The 20,321-nt window shown below is 37.9% G+C and overlaps 1 protein-coding gene across 1 annotated transcript in view; it reads left to right on the top strand.

Annotated features, from left to right (window-relative positions):
- LOC126174966 (brefeldin A-inhibited guanine nucleotide-exchange protein 1) overlaps positions 1–20,321 on the top strand; it is a 264,490-nt gene that overhangs the window by 188,125 nt on the left and 56,044 nt on the right. Inside the window, exons 20-21 of the mRNA XM_049921435.1 lie at positions 5,556–5,851; positions 15,443–15,615. Coding sequence (XP_049777392.1) covers positions 5,556–5,851; positions 15,443–15,615 — 469 coding nt within the window. The remainder of the gene's footprint in view (positions 1–5,555; positions 5,852–15,442; positions 15,616–20,321) is intronic.

Genomic DNA, 20,321 nt, shown 5'->3' with positions numbered 1-20,321 from the left:
GTCCTTGTTAGGAACATTGTGGAATTTTAGAGCAACGGTTTTCATACTGTTTATTACAAGCTGATTACTCTGTGCCCAGCTGCTAAGTTGTTTCGTGACCGTGTTTACTGTCTGCTGTAACTGTTCATCGTCGTCTCCTTTTAGTAGAATCGTGGTGTCATCTGCAAATATGATTGATTTGTGTGCATCAATATTTAAGCTTAGATCATTTATGTACAGAAGAAACAGAAGGGGTCCCAATACGGATCCTTGGGGTACACCACATTTTATTTGTTTATAGTCAGATAAGTGATTAGATACAGTTTTTAGTTCAATATTTGTGTGCTTGACGCACACTGCCTGCATACGATTTGTCAGGAAGGAACTGATCCACTTGTTGGACAGACCTCGAATACCATATCTTCCTAGCTTTGATAGCAGAATTTTATGGTCCACCATGTCAAAAGCTTTTGACAAGTCAATAAAGACTCCTATTGTTTCCTGTTTTTTGTCCATCGGGTTTAGGATGGAATTGATGCACTCATAGACAGCAGTTGTCGTTGACCTCTTATTTCTGAATCCATGTTGTTCATTACATAGGATGCTGTTTTTATTTATAAATTTCATAAGTTTCTCATACATAACTTTTTCCAGTACTTTAGAGATGCAGGAGGAAATTGTGATGGGTCTGTAGTTATTTAAATTGTCTTTATCCCCTTTTTTAAATATAGGAATAACTTTTGATGTTTTTAACACATCAGGGAAAGTGCCTGCCTGAAGTGAGCAGTCGCATAAATGTGTGAGTACTTCAATTAGGTTTGATGCGCTCTTCTTTAACATTGTTGCAGGTATACCATCAATGCCTGCCGATTTGGAATTTTTTAGTCCTTTTATTGCTTTAGCTACTTCATCTTGTGAAACAGAACTGATGTACATTGATCCTCTACATGTACTTATTTTATATTCATTTGCCTGGATGCTCTTAAAGTTTGATTGTAACATATTTTCAGCAACACATGTGAAAAAGTTGTTAAATGTGTTAGCTACTTCTAAGGGGTTTGTTACTTTTTTATTTTTATGTGATAGTGTTATATTTTTCCAAGGTTGTCTGTATTCTCCACATTCTTTTTTTATAACACTCCACATAGCCTTTGATTTATTAGCTGAATTATAAATGATTTCATCATTATGCATTATTTTTGCTGCTTTTATTACTTTTCTTAATATTTTGGAGTATTTTTTATAGTATGCGCGTACTACAGGTGAGGAATTTTTTGAGTTACATATTTCATGAAGTAGTCTTTTCTTCTGGCATGAAACCCTTATTCCCTTTGTGATCCAGCTGTTTGTTCTAGAGTTTCCCTGTATGGTTAATGTTTTCAGTGGGAATGCAAGTTCAAAGAAATGGGTTAATGTATCAACGAAAGTGTCGAATTTTTCATTTATATCGTTCATTTTGTACACTCCTAGCCATTTTTCTTTCTGTAATAAGTTGTTGGAGTAGTTCACATTATGCTGATTATAGCTTCGATATGCTGTTCTAAAAGACATGTTGTTAATAATACTGCCTTGTACTTTTATGCTTAATATTTGAGCAAGATGATCACTAAAACCTGCATTGAAAATTTTTAGTGAGGTGTTGTATAAACTCTTCTTTACTAGAAACTGATCAAGAGCTGTTTGACAAGTTTCTGATATTCGGGTAGCTGCTTTTACTTCAGCCTTTAAATTGTAGGACGTTGCAAGGTTCAAAATGGTCTCCCTATTTCCACTATTCGTGAGGAAGTCAATATTGAAGTCACCACAGATTATCAATTCACAATCCATTTTATTTACTTTATTTAGCAATGACTCCATTTTGTTTAAGAAAAGTTCAAAATTCCCGGACGGTGATCGGTAAACTGTAGCAATAACCAGGTTGAACTGAGTAATTTTTATAGCTGCAATTTCATAATCCTTTTCGACATTTGCCCTAGTTAAGTCAGGTAGTGTAATAAAATCTACATTATCCTTTGTGTAAATTGCTACCCCACCCTGTTTGCTGTTATTCCTGCAGTAGTAAGCAGCCAAGACAAATTTGTTTATTTTCGTATTCTGGATTAATTCTGGGTTAAGCCAGTGCTCTGAAATGCATAACACTGAGATATCATTAAGTTCATGTGTTAATAGAACGTCAATTTCATCGATCTTATTACGCAGGGATTGCACATTATGGTGATAAATTTTTAGTTCGGGCGTATTCACGATTTGGTAATTGGGAATCATATTTACAGCATCACATACCTCTAGTTTAAATTAGGAACGTCAGCAACGTTGTATTTTCGTTCTTCTTTCTTGTTTATTTTGTTTTCCTCGCTGTTGGAAGGATGTTCAGGAAGCTGATAAATTGTTCTATCCCTTACAAGTCTTTCTTTGATTATTTCACTAACACGATCACAAACAAATCTTTTCCCATCATAGTTCAAATGCATTCCATGCTTCGTGTGGAGATTTCCATGTAGCTTGCTTATATCCAGTACATCGCACTTAGTGTATTGAGAACACAGTTTCCTTATTTTAATGTTTGTTTTCCGAATTTCTTTGTTTACACACGAATTATAAATCAGATCATGCCTATGAGGAAGTGTGGCAACTACTGTGTTTCTGCATTTATTGGCTTGTAAAAAATTCTGTAGCGTTTTCACGCAAACCTCTGCTTCATTTTTTGCCACATCGTTTGAACCCATTATACAGACGATAAAGTCATTTTCTTGCATTAATTTTGTCTGAGAGTTAATGTCTACAACATTTTTACATCCCGCTCCCGGTTTCACTACACTAGTCACTGCTATGTCGCGATTTTTCTCACGGAGCATGCTGGATAGATTCCTGCCATGACTGTCTGTTAGTAATAGTACACTACTCTTTTTCCCTGATGATCTGTGTTTGTTGTTGACATTATTTGAAAAAACGCTATTCATTTTCAGTTCACTGTCTTTTTAAAGTTCACGATCATTTGGAGAGTCGTTATCACAGTCACTTGTTTGCAAAACATGATATTTGTTTTTCTCCGAAAATGTGACATTTTTAGCAGATTTTGTTGTTCTTTTTGTAGTTGGAACACTATTTTTGTACGGCACTTTTACCCACTCGGACGATATATTACTTTTGTCTTGCATCACTTCACTTAGTGTTGGCTTCGATCGCAGATCCCGATTTTCTTTCTTGAGTGAGTCAATATCGCTTCTTAAGGAACTGACTATGAATTGTAAGCTAGCAATTCGTTCTTTTAGCGTTGTTATTGCAGTGTTACAATTCTTACAAACACCCTTTTTAACAGCATAACTATAACTATTTCTCAAGTTAGATTCACACACTTCTACACTCGCGGCCATCTTGTGACCTAGTACTATGTGAGCTTCACTGCTTTTCATGAGCGCTTCCATCTCTGGCACTTTTTTCTGAATGCTTGAGCAGTACCATTATGACTTTAATACTTTCACCAGTGGGAAGCGTTTCTTTCGATCTAACACTGATACTTCGGGGTTTCCTACAGCTGACAGTATTAGGATTGGATGGCGAGTCACCTAATGTAAAAAAAACCTTGTGTGCACCCTGCATACAATTAGCTACCTGAGTAGCTGTGTCTGATGTGTGGTGCACACCTGACCCATTTAGGAGGACCCTACACATATCAATCCTATGGTGCAAGTCCAGGAAGTCTCAGCTTAACTTGTTACATAACTTTCAAAGTCCCTGGTTCAGCCCTTCCATTCAACTTGGAACCAAAGGACCACGATCAGTTCTGGGGACAATACTGCAAATTGTGAGCTTCATTGAAACTCCATGCAAAAGGCTGGTCTTCTCAACCTTTTCTGCCAGTCGCTGGAATGACCCAAGATGACAGGCATCATTTGTTCCAATGTGTGCCACAGTCTGCAGTTGGTTGCACCCTGTTCTGTCAATGGCTACTGGAATAGCCTCTTCAACATATTGTATGAGGCTCCCAGGCACACAAACTGAGTGCACCTGATATCCTTTCCTGTCCCTTGCTGCCATTTCCATAATGGATACCATCATTCACCATATATTTGAACTACCGATGATTAATAGACCCTTACCCTTTAGGATTTGCCATCTCCTGACGCCGGACAAAATGGGTGAAGTGAGTTCCACTAGCTCAGTTTCAGCAAAAGACAGGATCTCAAACTTGTTGGTTAGGGGGATCGGTAGAACACCCTGAGTCTTCCCTGGTCACTGTCCATCCTGTACAGAGCACCTAGATCTATCATTGACATGCTACTCGCAGTGAAGTGGACAAATAATGACAGAACCTCTACTTTCTGCAGAGGAGACAGGATCCACTGGAGAGGATAGTACTTGAGGTACCTCTAGTACAGATATCACAGGTACACGACTCAGTAGCTCTTCCAGCACACGGATTCACTGCAGCTGCGAATCATTTGACAGTAGCAGATGGTGGTTTTTCTCATAAATATTATAAGAATTGTTATTGATGAAACGTCATTATAAACTGCTTCTCTAGCTAATTTTCTTACCTATGCCTAACTTATTCTTCTGTAAAATTGCAGAGGGCTATACCCTTCTAAGGCATAACAGGAGTAACAGATAAGGAAGATCGTCATCTCCCTTCCAGGAGTCTCTTTTGAGCTTGTAGTGTATTTCTACAATAATCGTGTGTCGGTCGAACCTACTGGTAACAAATCTAGCAGCACACTTCTGAATTACTTCAATATCCTCCTTTAATCCCACCTGGTGGAGATCCCAAACACTCAAGCAGTGCTCGAGAATGGGCTGCATAAATTTTCAGTGCCTGTTATTTTTTTATAGATCAGTTACACTTTCCTAGAACCCTATAACTGACCATACATGCTTATTTTATTTTGTATCGGTTTGCTTTGTTATATCTGGATATTTAATTGACATGACTGTGTTAGGCAGCATACTTCCAATACTGTATTAGAACATTACAGGATTGTTTTTCCTACTCATCCTCGTTAATTTACAGTGTTCCACAGTAAGAGTGAGCTTATCTATTGTTATTTGTGTGATTACTTCACCTCAGCTTAGTAGTATTGTACAGAATTGTTCTAAAACTAACCATCTCAAGTTTGGCTATGCTTAACTCCTGTGTTCTAATATGTTGAGTTCCTCAAAGATGTAACCGTAATGCATATTGGTGTTAGTGTTTTCTCAAAAATTGTTTCTGTAGCTTGGAAGTCAACGTAAACAGAACTCGCAGTACTGTACCAACTGTTTTTCATTTAAAAGTCAGTAAAATTAAAAACCATACTGTACTCGATACAAGCCAAAGTGAATACAGGTAAATGTAATTACAGATACCTAACATTTACAATGTATACTTTTAGTTCTAAATGTTAAATATTTTCTGAACAGAAATTGCTGGAATAATTTCATATGAAGGCTTACATTTTTAAACAGCATTGGATATGAAGAATTAATAATTAAATATAATCACTACCAGACTCTTCAGGAAGCAGGTTATTTCCCACTATTGACCCATAAAACGTTATCAGTCAGTGTTGTATCTTTATGTAAGACATTTGCTGTTACAGGTTTCATTAGATGAGTTGGCACATCCATCACATCCACGTATGTTCAGCCTTCAGAAGATAGTGGAAATTTCGTATTATAACATGGGGCGCATAAGACTGCAGTGGTCTCGAATATGGCAAGTACTAGGTGACCACTTCAATAAAGTTGGATGCAGTCCAAGTGAAGACATTGCATTCTTTGCTGTGGATTCACTGCGCCAACTGTCAATGAAGTTCATTGAAAAAGGAGAATTTGCGAACTTTAGATTTCAGAAAGACTTTCTGCGACCATTTGAACACATCATGAAGAAAAACAGGTATTCACTGCTTTTATTTTTATTTGTACACCTTAAGTTTCAATGCAGTTTTTTGTATTTGTCACTATTGGTCCCTGAAAAGGAAATTTTACTTTGCAGTATAGATCTTAATTTACAGGAAAGATGCTAGATGTTTTTCCCTTCAACAGAATAGTTCACAATGTTGATTAATTCATATCATAACCACTATTATATACAAATTATGGTACCGTATTTACTCGAATCTGAGCTGCACTTTTTTTCCGGTTTTGGTAATCCAAAAAACTGCCTGCGGCTTAGAATTGAGTGCAAAGTAAGCGGAAATTCTGAAAAATGTTGGTAGGTGCCGCCACAACTAACTTCTGCCGTCGAATATAAGTAGCGCTACACAGGCATGCTTCGCAGGCACGAAGATAAATACTGGCGCCAAAACCTCTACGGCAGTAAATAAATTAAAAAAAAAAAAAAAAAAAAAAAAGAAGAAGAAGGTGGAAGACGAGCTTTTTTCTCCGCCCCGAGTTTCGACCACTGTATTTTCATACCTTATCCAACGAAGTAAATACAAATTCCGTATTGTTCATCTTAGAATGTAGCAGCATTTTAATGTACTACAAAAATCCGACTGGCAAGACTGTTTGGGATGTTTGTCAATATGGCCAACTCTACGTTCTGAATTTTTTCCTACCTGTGAGAAGACGCGGTTGTTAATAGGAACTGTTATGAATTGTGAATCACATGCAGTATTCTCTTCACCATAAGAATAATACGAATATAAACATTTCGCCATGTATTCTTTCGTGTTTGCTGCTATCTCATTTAAATCCTGTCTGCCTAATAAACTACAAAAATAGAGTGAGACAACAGCAAACGCGAAACAATATACATATCATGTCATGTTTATATTCGTATTATCCTTATGCCTAATAGTGATACAGTCAGAAATGAAGCACGGCAATTGACTAGATTTTTAAATCTAAGATGACAAATTTCTGTGCAGAATGTAATGTACTAAAGAGGCGTCTGCAAAGATTTTCAAACGAAGAAAAATTTTCGCCAAACTCTCATTCAGAACATCTATCATACGCAGTCTATTACTTGGTTCTTGTTGATCATTATCAAAGAAAGCAGCAGTGTAAGAAACAACAAATAGCAATCTCTTGCCGCGAGCGGCGACAAGCCGTAAACACTCATTATCAGAATGCGACAAACAATGCATGACACAGTACAGTAATGCATTTTCAGCTTAGAGTGACGTAAACACCTATAACAAAGAGAACGGCACTTATCAGATCAAAGAAAAAAGCAATCAATTCAAACCAGATGAAGCACGTGAAAAAGGAAGGGTACCCATATAAATATGGACGGAGCACCTGACGCATAGCTATGGCTACCTGGTAAAGCTTAACTGCTAAGCATACGACTCAAACCATACTACTATAGCTGTATCGTCATTCATTTGACCTAAATTGTGTCTCATATTAGAATGGACCAACTTTGCTTTGATTTGGAGGTGCGGCCTAAAAGTTCTCTCTCCCCTTGAATTTCGAGTCTCAAATTTCAGGTGCGGCTTAGATTCGAGAAAATTTTTTTCCCTCGATTTCGAGTCTCATTTTTCAGGTGCGGCTTAGATTCGAGTGCGGCTTACAGTCGAGTAAATACGGTAGTTTATCAGTGGAGTGAAAAAGCAGAGAGACTCAGTTGCTCTTGAAATTCACTCCCAAGTCAATGAAAACAGCAGTGAAATAAAACAGTGGATAAAAGTACCATAGATGGAACTAGGAGAAAGAGTTTATATTGTTGTCCTAATTTTAGAGTGGTCTTAATAGCTGTAAAATCAATGCTTGTTTCCTAATGTCGCTGAAAAGGTGTGTACACACAAAGTTTGCAACATGTTTCCAACAATATCTGCAACCGTTTTTCCAGTTACTCTGTGGTGAGTGCAGATTCCACCCTCACATTCACTGCACTCAAAATAGACGACGACAGAATTGTTAGAAGAGAGATATTGCTTGCTTTGAAATTGAAATTGGATGTAAATATACAAATCTCTGAATGGATGTGACATTGCCAAAACATGACAAGTAACAAGTTGTAAAGCAGTAAACTGATTTTCTGTAGCCTGTCTCTTCCACATTAGCACGTCAGTCTCTTGCCATGAATTTCAAAATCTTTTCAGTCTCTGATGATTATTGCTTAAAATAATGTACTCAACATCACAATTCATGAGTTTTATTAGCCTCACAGCTATACTGTTTGGATGATGACCATTTTCCCTGCTTTGTGGAAATATTAGTGAGTATACAGTCAGGTTGGCACTCTAATATAAGTAACATTTCAGTGGCGGAATTACTCGTACAAATTGCAAAATTATTGAAAAACACATTAATGGAGCACTCTCCAATAATCAGTGGTAGTTCTAATGAGTCATTAAATCAAGCAGTTAAGTGTGCCACAAAACATTGGCCATATTTTTATAAAACATCACATTTTATATTCAGCACTGGCTTCTTGAAATCTTTTCAATAAAAAGTAAACTGCAATAGTTCAGTTAGTTCATTCATTAATTAAAAGTCACCACACTCAACAGCAGCTCCTTCAAATGACAATTACAGTTAAAGACCCTTCCAAACTGTTGCGTTTTGAGTGACATTCAACTATTTAAAGACTAGCATATGAGCAATTTAAGAAACTACATGATTATTTGAAAACAACTAGGTTAAATTTTGCTATTCAAGGGGGAATATAAGTATTGATAAAATTTTGGTTTGCAAAAAATGTGGTAATCTAGAAGTTTATAACAATTTATAGAATAATTTTATGCATCTGCATTGGGAACATAAGTGCAAGCATCATATCAAAAATTATTGTAAATTACGCAAAATTTTTAATTAATGACTCAATCAATCACATATGCCGTCTGGTGCATTAAAATCAGGTTAACAAAATGGCCAAGGTGAAGCTCATAAATTAACAAATAATGGGCCAAAATCAGATTATGACATCCTAGTGAAGCTATAGAAGCCAGTGTAGTCTTTCATATTCAGCTCCCATAGCAGGTAATTCATGTCTGGTCTTCTGTAGTATATTTTCATGTACTGATGATAACTACTGCACTTGCCTTTCCATTTGGTTAAACCTTTGAGTGTTAATGGAGGAGTACCACAAAACAATATAGTGTCCTCATTTCTAGACATAAATTATCATAAAATACAAATACACTGTGAGAAATGGTTTCCACCAGTGTGGGTAAAGACTTACAACAAAAAACTCATTTGGAATTTTGTTATGTTCAGCACAGGTGACATTTGCATCACAGGCATGTTACCAGTGGCAGTGTGTTTGTGCCCTAAGTACCTGCTGTATGGTAGCTTCCCCCAACTACATTATTGGCATTCTGTTGGCATAGATTCATTTTTTAAATCTTAATTCCACCATCTTTGTTTAAATTTCTATTAGTTATTTGTGCCATGTGATGGGACAATATGGGCAGCACAATAACTACTTCATAGTGCAACCACATTGTTAATATTTAATTTATGGCTGTTCTGTTTCCCCATTGTCCTTTAGTAATCATAATTGTGTGTGGTAGTGTCAGCGCGTTCGTAATAGCTAGGACCTGGTTGCGACACTGAATGTCTGTGATGCTGAACTGATTTCTCAATCAACTGATTTGCATTTGCCTGCTCTCATTTTTAATGTGTAAGAGACTGGTATTGAAAAGTCATCTACCGTATTTACTCGAATCTAAGCCGCACCTGAAAAATGAGACTCGAAATGAAGGAAAAAAAAATTTCCCGAATCTAAGCCGCACCTGAAATTTGAGACTCGAAATTCAAGGGGAGAGAAAAGTTTTAGGCCGCACCTCCAAATCGAAACAAAGTTGGTCCATTGTAATATGAGACACAATTTAGGTCGAATGAATGACGATACAGCTACAGTAGTTTGGTTCGAGTCGTAAGCTTAGCAGTTAAGCTTTACCACATAGCCATTGCTATGCGTCAGGCTCTCCGTCCGTATTTATACGGGTGCCCTTCCTTTTTCACGTGCTTCGTCTGGTTTGAATCGATTGCTTATTTTGCTTTGAGCTGATAAGTGCCGTTTTCTTTGTTATAGGAGTTTGCGTCACTCGTAAGCTGAAAATGCATTACTGCACTGTGTCATGCATTGTTTGTCGCATTCTGATAGTGCGTGTTTACGGCCTGTCGCGGCTCGCGGCTTGGCTTGCTTTTGTGCGCGCTACCGCCGCGTACAATTTAAAAAAAAAAAAGAGAGGAATCGTCTCATTAGCGAAACAATGGCAAGAGACTGCTATTGGTTGTTACTTACATTGCTGCTTTCTTTGATAATGATCAACAAGAATCAAATAATAGACTGCGTATGATAGAACATGTTCTGAACGAGAGTTAGGCGAAAATTTTTCTCCGTTTGAAAATCTTTGCGGCCGCTTCTTTATTATATCAAATTCTGCACAGAAATTAGAGTCATCTTAGATTTAAAAATCTAGTCACTTACCGTGCTTCATTTCTGACTGTATCACTGTTAGGCATAAGAATAATACGAATATAAACATGACACGATACGTATATTCTTCCGCGTTTGCTGTTGTCTCACTCTAGTTTCGTAGTTTATTAGGCAGACAGGATTTAAATGAGAGAGCAGCAAATACGAAAGAATACATGGCAAAATGTTTATATTCGTATTATTCTTATGGTGAAGAGAATACTGTATGTGATTCAAATTTCATCAGGTTCCTATTAGCAACCATCTCTTCTCACAGGTAGGAAAAAATTCAGAACGTAGAGTTGGCCATATTATCAAACACCCCAAACAGTCTTGCCAGTCAGATTTTCGTAGTACACTGAAATTGTGCTACATTCGAAGATGAACAATACGGAATTTGTATTTACTTCGTTGGATAATGTATGAAAATGCAGTGGTCGAAACTCGCGGTGGAGAAAAAAAGCTCGTCTTCCACTTTTGTTTTTAAATTTATTTACTGAAGCAGAGGTTTTGGCGCCAGTATTTATCTTTGTGCCTACAGAGCATGCCCGCGTAACGCTACATATATTCGACGGCAGAAGTTAGTTGTAGCGGCACGTACCAACATTTTTCATAACTTCCGCTTGCTTTGCACTCGATTCTAAGCCGCAGGCGGTTTTTTGGATTACGAACACTGGAAAAAAAGTGCGGCTTAGATTCGAGTAAATACGGTAATGGCCTAATAAAGATACCTACATGTTAACCTGCTGTTTTCTTTCTTTCTCTCCCCCCCCCCCCTCCTCCCCCCTGTTTCTTGTTGCTAATGAATATTGTCATGGGTCAACCTGCATAAATGCGGTCTAATGCTGTAGTATAGGACACTCACAGTTATAGTATTATCTCCATCACCACATCGTCAATAATAATAATAATAATTTGTCAGGTCCTTTTTGTATATGCTACATTATCACCATCAAAGATTTACAATGATATTCTTTGATAGTTTTAGTGGACATCAATTTTTTGCAGTAATGCATCAAACATGTTATTGCAGTAATGCATCAAACATGTTAAAAATTCTCTCTCTCTTTGCCCCCACTCTTATCTTTTCCTTTTTTCCCCTCCACCCTTAGTTTCTAATTGTACACTACTGGCAATTAAAATTGCTACATCACGAAGATGACGTGCTACAGACGCAAAATTTAACCGACAGGAAAAAGATGCTGTGATATGCAAATGATTAGTTTTTCAGAGCATTCACACAAGGTTGGCACTGGTGGCGACACCTACTACGTGCTGACATGAGGAAAGTTTCCAACCAATTTCTCATACACAAACAGCAGTTGACCGGCATTGCCTGGTGAAACGTTATTGTGATGCCTCGTGTAAGGAGGAGAAATGCGTACCATCACGTTTCCAACTTTGATAAAGGTCGGATTGTAGCCTATCACGATTCCGGTTTATCGTATCGCAACATTGCTGCTCACGTTTGATGATATACAATGACTGTTAGCAGAATATGGAATCAGTGGGTTCAGGATGGTAATACGGAATGCTGTGCTGGATCCCAACGGCCTCGTATCACTAGTAGTCGAGATGACAGGCATCTTATACGCATGGCTGTAATGGATCGTGTAGCCATGTCTCGATCCCTGAGTCAACAGATGGGGACGTTTGCAAGACAACAACCATCTGCACGAACAGTTCGATAACGTTTGCAGCAGCATGGACTATCAGCTCGGAGACCATGGCTGCGGTTACCCTTGACGCTGCATCACAGGCAGGAGTGCCTGCGATGGTGTACTCAATGACAAACCTGGGTGCACGAATGGCAAAACGTCATTTTTTTGGATGAATCCAGGTTCTGTTTACAGCATCACGATGGTCGCATCTGTGTTTGGCGACATCGCGGTGAACCCACATTGGAAGCATGTATTCATCATAATCATCATACTGGCGTATCACCTGGCGTGATGGTATGGGATGCCATTGTTTACATTTCTCGGTCACCTCTTGTTCGAATTGACGGCACTTTGAACAGTGGACCTTACATTTCAGATGTGTTACGACCCGTGGCTCTACCCTTCATTCGATCCCTGCGAAACCTTACATTTCAGCAGGATAATGCACGCTGCATGTTGCAGGTCCTGTACGGGCCTTTCTGAATACAGAAAATCAGATGTGCCAACTCTCCCGATTTAAGCGGGAGACTCCCGATTTTCCTTTCTTTCTCATGATCTCCTGACCATGAAGACTGATCTCCCGATTTTCAGAGCAGTTTCAGTACTTTCCTTACTATTTGAAAATCCTGCGCCTTCGGTATATTGATGGATGACAAGATGTGGCTGCTACTTGTGTACGTCAACTTGGAAAATTCGTGTGGTGGCTGTCTGGAGGGGAAGTAGGTGTAACTCGCACTTCATATCTACAGGGAAGTAACGAACTTATCGCTGGCAGTGTTCGGAGACAAATGAATATCTCTCAACTAGTGCCAATTTCCTCCACTTCTGGTAGCACCAGTTATGGTGGACAAGGAGTAGTAGATAGTCGTTCCAAACGAAGTGATTAACGTTGTTGTGTCTACAAGGCAGTGTTGCCAAGTTGGGGGATTTTCCCCTAAATTTAAGCGGAATTAAGCTGCCTAGGGGGAAGTTAGAGGGATAAATGTTTGGGGAAAATATTTAGGGTTACTACTCTCCCCTCCCCGCTCCTCCGCTCGACAGTTTCATTCTTGACTCCCCTTTACAGTGCGCCAGGGTTGGCATCACTGCTACTAGACCATTGTCTAGAATGTAGGACCATTGTGTTCTCGGTTCTGCTGCGGGATTTGTTTATTCTGTAGTACTTGTTGGCTGTGTATTTTGGAGGTGTTGATTATTTTTCGTGCAGAATGGCGAAGACATACGATGCAGTGTTATTACGCACTTGCAGTCGAATCCATTCGCTATTGCTGCCAATGGTAGTAATAAAACAGACTAAGTCATATCGTATTATCGTATCGTTTTTCAGCCTCGAACTCGATGAAATTCAAAATTGCCTACTCTCTGTGCCTAATTTAAAAGGAGATGCCACTGGAGCTAATATTGCTGATGTTCTACTTTCAACTTTATGGGAACTCCGTATTCCATTAAAAAACTGTCTGGCTTTTTGTGCTGATAATGCTTCTATAATGGTAGTGCTAAAAAAGGGTGTGGCAGGAAGTTTGAAGCAAGAAGTTTGAAGCAAGAAATTGCTAACTTAATCATTGTAGGCTGTTCTTGTCACCTAATTAATCTTGCTGTTGAGAAGGGGGCAGCATGTTTGCCTTTAACGTTGATGAAAATATTATTGACATATTTTATTCTTTGGAAAGGAGTGCAAAGAGGAAAGAAAAATTTAGAAAGTTTCAAACTTCACATGACACAGAAATGAGGAAAATTCTGAAACATGCCTTCACGATGGTTACCGTTGAAAAGATGTTTAGATAGGATTTTGGAGCAGTGGGACCCTTTGGTTAGTTTGTTCAAGAGAGAAATTGGAAGTAAGGATTCTGAAGTGGAAACTTTGAAGAATTATAAAATTCCAAAACACACTCAAAATGTAGATGTGTCAACTTAATATCACAAGTCCAAGCACTGTGGTAAGATTTCACCACACTCCTAACTTAAAAGAAAAACCCAATCATCAGTTTTACAGAAAAATATTTACACTGTGAACCATGCTTTATCATGTGAGGAACGGCCATTCATGTTTCTGTCATCAAATTTACATAAATCTTTACGCCTTTTCCTTTCAAGTTTTATGCCTATCTTTGAGAGCCCAAATGTAGCTCTTCAGTCAAGTGCCCTACGTACCCACTTATTGAGGTCGATTTTGGAGGAACTATTGAAGAATGTGGTGGCAAGATATAAGATGCCATGCAAATATGGGTTCCATTATGAAATGAAAAGTGTGATCATTTAACAGTGATTTATTCATGCAAAAACTGTGCTAATGAGTTAACAGAAATCTAATAGACGTTAATTTGTTTCCTCGGATCGTAATTTTGAACTGTAGTTCTCTCAAGAGTGCTTCACTTGAATGCGTGGAAATCCAAAGAAACCTGCAGAGCTCATCATTCATGTTGTTCAGCATGTTGAATGATAAATTATATAGTCTGAAGGCTCGGGTATGTCGATTATTTAGTATTTACATGTAAATAATAAAGCAAATGTAATTGAGTTGTTACAGGTATTGAATTTTGCAACTTTAATCATCAGTGATGTGTTGTAATTCACAATAGTACACTGCTAAAATTCTCCTGATTTTTCACTTTTGAAAGTTGGCATGTCGAAAATGTTCGACTGCTGCCCTGGCCAGCACATTCTCCAGATCTCTCACCAATTGAAAACGTCAGGTTAATGGTGGCCGAGCAACTGGCTCGTCACAATACGCCAGTCACTACTCTTGATGAACTGTGGTATCGTGTTGAAGCTCCATGGGCAGCTGTACCTGTACACGCCATCCAAGCTCTGTTTGACTCAATGACCAGGCGTATCAAGGCCGTTATTATGGCCAGAGGTGGTTGTTCTGGGTACTGATTTTTCAGGATCTATGCACCCAAATTGCGTGAAAATGCAATCACATGTCAGTTCTAGTATAATATATTTGTCCAATGAATACTCATTTATTATTTGCATTTCTTCTTGGTGTAGCTATTTTAATGGCCAGTAGTGTACTATTCATTATATTTTTCATTTCCTGTCCCCTTTGATTCATCTTTGTTTCCTACTCTGTCCCCTTCTAATGTCTCCAAACTGAAGCTGGCACAGTTCTTACCATGTACTGGCTTTGACTGTTTATGTGTTGACATCATCTCCTTCAAATTTGTTTCACCATGCAACAGGTGAATTCGTCTCAGATTGGGATCTAAGTGACCTCCACCTCTTTTCCAGTCTACCCTAAGAACAAATTTAGAGTGTTTTGTACTTTTAAATGTTTCTATCAGCAAGACTTAATGTTATCATTTTACAATATTACTATAGTAAATTATTGTAATTTGTCATTGTGTTTAACCTTCCTCTGTCATCTGATGTGTTTAACTCTCCCCCGTCGTATGAGTGGTGTTAAACAGTAATTTATAGCCTGTTCTATAATGACTTCTATCACTTTTAGGTCACCAACTATCCGTGATATGGTAGTTAGGTGCATTGCCCAAATGGTTAACTCGCAGGCAAATAATATACGCTCAGGCTGGAAAAATATATTCAGTGTTTTCCATTTGGCAGCGTCTGACCATGATGAAGCAATTGTGGAAATGGCCTTCCAGACTACAGGAAAAATTATAAGTATGTCATCCCTAAGTATGATTGCTTTTTTTATTATAATTATTTCAAAGTGTCAAACTCTAGTATCACTAATGTGTTAATGAATAAGGGAGAATTTCAAAAAATTGCCATTGTCTTAATACGGTGGTTCTTGTTTGAACTTTATCAATTGTAACTAGTTTTTTGTTTGGTTTTAAATAGAATTTTTGACAGCTTTTTATTTAATTAAGTTTTGACATTCACAATTAGTAATTTTTTATGCTTGGCTCTCTCCAAGTAATGGGTTTATACTGTTACTTCATTAAGGCCTCTCACAATGAAGAAATTTGTCATTTGAAATTAGGGATTGGTTGAAGAAAGCTGTCTTACAGGTAGCGACTGGAAAACTCATATTTTGTGATAAATGCAAAATAGATGTGAATCCTGCCTCAAATGCAAAAACATAAAATTACTTAATGGGTGCTGTTTCATAGCGAATTGTATCCAAATCAGCTATTTGTCTGAGATAGTTTGAAATAGCTTTATTTTCTGCAGACAGTATCAAAAATGTAGGCAGTTACAAGCATTGTACATCATCTGGTGAAGCCTAGTTTGTGAAAATAATGCGCACAATCTAATTGCAAAATAAAATGTATGAACACAATGATATATCAATGCACTCAATGATGTGGTGCCATGCCAGCTGTGGACGGTTGAAGGGTCCATTTAAGATACACGTAATGCAGTGTAGTACTTAGCCATGAGACCTAGCATTTTATAAGAAAGACCCTCTTACATATGTTTGTTTGCTAAATATAGTATACTGCAGACAGTTTTAACATGGAAAATTAGGTGGTGGATATTTTGAACTGTAGTTGCATCGAATACCACTAGAGGTCAAGCCTGAACTAAGTCATTAACAATATTTTGCCAACATCAACAAACAGTTTCATGGTAGCCGTCCCCGAATGCTTTGTGTTGTGCACTGCTTGTTTTCTTTTCTCACTTTGAAATAAGTGAAGCGACTAATCCTGGTCCATCACGGATTTCGATTAGATTGCTTACAACACCAGAAGAGATCAGCGATCCCTGTGACAGTGTGCCAGTTCTGCATTTGGCTGGAGCCCAGTGAACTGGTGGCGGTGTTTGTTTCCCCGCAGCACTTCTTCCCCTGTGGTGGTCAAATTCTCATCTGTTTATGCTTGTGGCCCTCTGCAACAATAGCCTACAGTACACACCCTCTGCACTGTAGCGATTGGAAAACAAAACGTGTAACATCTTTCAACGGCACCAAAATTCTTCCCTTAATGTTAAAATCGAGTTGCTGTATGCTCGGTTCCACTACTGTGCTTAGTGCCTTGTTAGTTCTATCTATAACATTGTCAAGTATGGCTCATAGATCTATGAGTGCCCAATGAAGGTTGAAATTAGTAGTCTGCAGATGTTTTGTTCTTCAAATTTGGCAGGAAAAAAACAAATAATGTCCAGAAACACCTTATATTAAAGACGCATTCACTTAACTGGTGGGAAAATGCTGCTGTTTTTCAACGGAACAATCATTTTTGAAAGCTTAAATACAGCCAAATGAAGAAAACAAAGGCCATTTCAGAAGAAAAAGGCGCTGAAGTAACAGTCAGTTTGAAAGAATTAATAATTTGTTTGTCTTCACTCATGTAGCATGACAATCATTTAAATTTGTGCGTCCAATCATTTACAAAAAGATAGATGGAAATTTTGCAAAAAGTTGATGCAAATTTTGTCCAAAATAGATGCTATATTTTGCGGTCCCTAATTACAGGATATGCATTGAAGAATTGAAATGCAAAAGAGAATAAAAAATAACTTAAACAGCAGTGAAAATACGTGTTTGTTATATTTAAAAGCAAGAGGGGTTATGTACGCATGTCAAGGCAGGTGGTAGCTAAGGAATTGTTATCTTGAGTTATATCCTAATTTGATGATACATGGACATTTATAAAAATGTATAATGGTGTGATTAATACCGATTTTGACTCTCAGTGTGACTCACCATATTTGGTGATGGTAATATCAGAAGAATGCTGTGTGAAACGAAGACCACATGAATTTGTTGATAAGATGAAAGCAGAGAGATTACAAGGTAATAAGGTATGGTAATGGCCTTTCCACTGGAAAAGAAATTTTGCAAGCTTCGTCTCCCAAGATGAAAAGCATATAATCTTTTAATAAGGAGCAAATAACATCATTTGTTTCTTTGAAATAATGACTGAGTAATGGTAAGCAATTGAGGAGTAATCATTGACAGACACATAAAGGTGACACCGTTAGACAAACAACATGCTAGCTGTAAACAGTATATTAGGGCTAAACTCTTTCAGATTGACTCAGCTGAGGGGTCGTGTCTGTTAGAGTGATGGAAGGAAGAAAGGAGCTGGGGAGTGGAAGGGTAGAGGAAGGGTAAGTGACAGCTTGGTGGGAGGCAGCAGGTATATGGGATGGTTGACGCAGAAAGGAATGAGGAACAATTGACCAGTGGTCATGTGAATAATCTAATGAGTAATATATTTAACATTTAACTTAAATCATGTGTTTGACATTAGCTTATAATTGCTGCATGAGTCATTGCAAGTATGAAGATCATAAAGGGTTCATGTACCAGTACTTTATTCGTGCTGACTGAGACATTTGTTGCAATGCTGAACAAGCTTTGAAACCTTGTTGAAAAAGTCTGCTACATGTCTGTTAACCAGGTTATCATGGTGCGCTGCACTTTTCGTATGTGGTGAAACGTCTTCAACCCCACTTGGTGCCAAAACTGAAATGTAGAAGGAGTGAACTGTTGACTCCAATCGAATTAGTGAAGAAACTGTTGAATTGATGCAACAAAATGATACGGAATTCTTTGTTGGTTTTGAATGACACTGGATAGTTTCCACAATGTTTTACCAAGTCTATTGCTTCTCTGAAAACCTGAAGTGCTGTAGCTCTCTCTAGTGTGGACTGGCAGGGCATCAAAAGGCAATAGAAACACTCATACACCATTCGAAAAAATGACACGGTCTTCACAATTGCAATGCTAAAAAATGCTGACATATGTGTTTAGGATCTGTTCATAAACCCTTTCTGATATTCATACTGACTGTTAATGTCTGGTCAATCAGATTTTGAATAAAGTAGCTACCACCACTTCTGAAGCAAGAGACATATTGTGTCAGTCATATGTTGATTTGTGCTTAAATTGATTTGAGAAATGGAAACGAGGATAAGTGATAGATAACTACTGGGATTAAAGCAGCTTCTACGAAAAAGAGAGAGATTTACCTAAGTCAGAGGAAAAACTATAGTAAAGAGTTGAAATTCCATTATCGATAACATTGTAATAGATTGGCCAGGTTTTGTGCAATACTGAATTGCATGTATCATATTTTATCAGAATTCAGTGATTGTCCATTTGCAGAGCCCAGCTATTAATTTTCAGGAAAATATTATTTACATTTTCAATTACTGAAGTTGCTCTGTTAGGCTTCATTATAAAGCTCACGTCGTCAGGAAAGGGAACTAATAAAGCTCACGTCATCAGGAAAGGGAACTATTTCTGCTTCTTGGATGTATAATGGAAGATCATTAATGGTATAACAAGATCCCACAGGTACACTTGCAGTGATTATTTGACAGTCTGAACATGCTGTTTCATTGTGTACACTTCCTGAGGTTCTTAATGCAATGCTTGGCACCCCTTTAGTTAGATGGGGTGGAAACCTGTTTCCAGCAACCACCACCACCACCACCACCAAAAAACATCACTGATTTGTTCTGATCTCAAGTACTTTGCTCTGTCATCTTTGTTGTGATCTCAAGTATTTTGTGCTGTCCATCTTTTCTCTGTCTAACTGATCTTCCCTCTTCAAACAGTGGAAACTACCGGTTGGAATATCAACATTGTAAGGAAAAGAGAGATTGCTACTTACCATAAAGATGGTACATTAAGTTGCAAACAGGCATAATAAAAGACACTTATACATTAGCTTTTGGCAACAGCCTTCTTCAGAAAAAGAAAGAAAAACACACACTATTCATTCACACAAGCAAACATACCTCACGCACACATGACCACCAACTCCCATGGTCCGAGCTGCCAGAGTGGTGGTCATGTGTCCATGAGGTGTGCTTCCTTGGGTGAATGAATGGTGTGTGTTTCTTTTTCTGACAAAGGATGCGTCTGAACGCTAATGTGTAAGTGAGTCTTATTGTGCCTGTCTGCAACATTTTTTTGGTAAATAGTAATCTACCTTTTCCTTACATTATTGACCTCCCTTCTTTCTTGTTTTGGCTTATAGTTCAGCAGTGACCTTGGTGTTCTGATTACTTGCATTCTAATTATGTACTCTATTTGTAGCTGTGCTTCAGTATTTCTTCATTCAGATTAAATAAAAACTCCTTCGTGATACCTTCATCTTGTCCTGTCAAGTGACAGCTAACCAGTTACTGCTCTCAGAAATATTCTCTCTGCAAATTTTATCTTTTTCGTCTGTCATTTAGTAAGTTCCAACATTCACATGTCGCCAGTACTGCCATTATTTTATACATTTCAAGTAATGTATTTTCTGTGCTACAGTTAAAATGCAGCTTGATTGTGCCGTATAGAAACTGTAATTTCTGTAGTTTTCTACTCGCATCATCATTTGATATGTAAGAAAGATCACAGCTGAGATATAAGAATTTAACTTGCTCCTGTGTTTTATTATTAATTTCTATATTGCTGTCACTCA

This window comes from Schistocerca cancellata, chromosome 3 (genome assembly GCF_023864275.1).
Source record: "Schistocerca cancellata isolate TAMUIC-IGC-003103 chromosome 3, iqSchCanc2.1, whole genome shotgun sequence".
NCBI lineage: Eukaryota > Metazoa > Arthropoda > Insecta > Orthoptera > Acrididae > Schistocerca > Schistocerca cancellata.
This window is presented reverse-complemented; position numbering and strand designations above follow the sequence as displayed.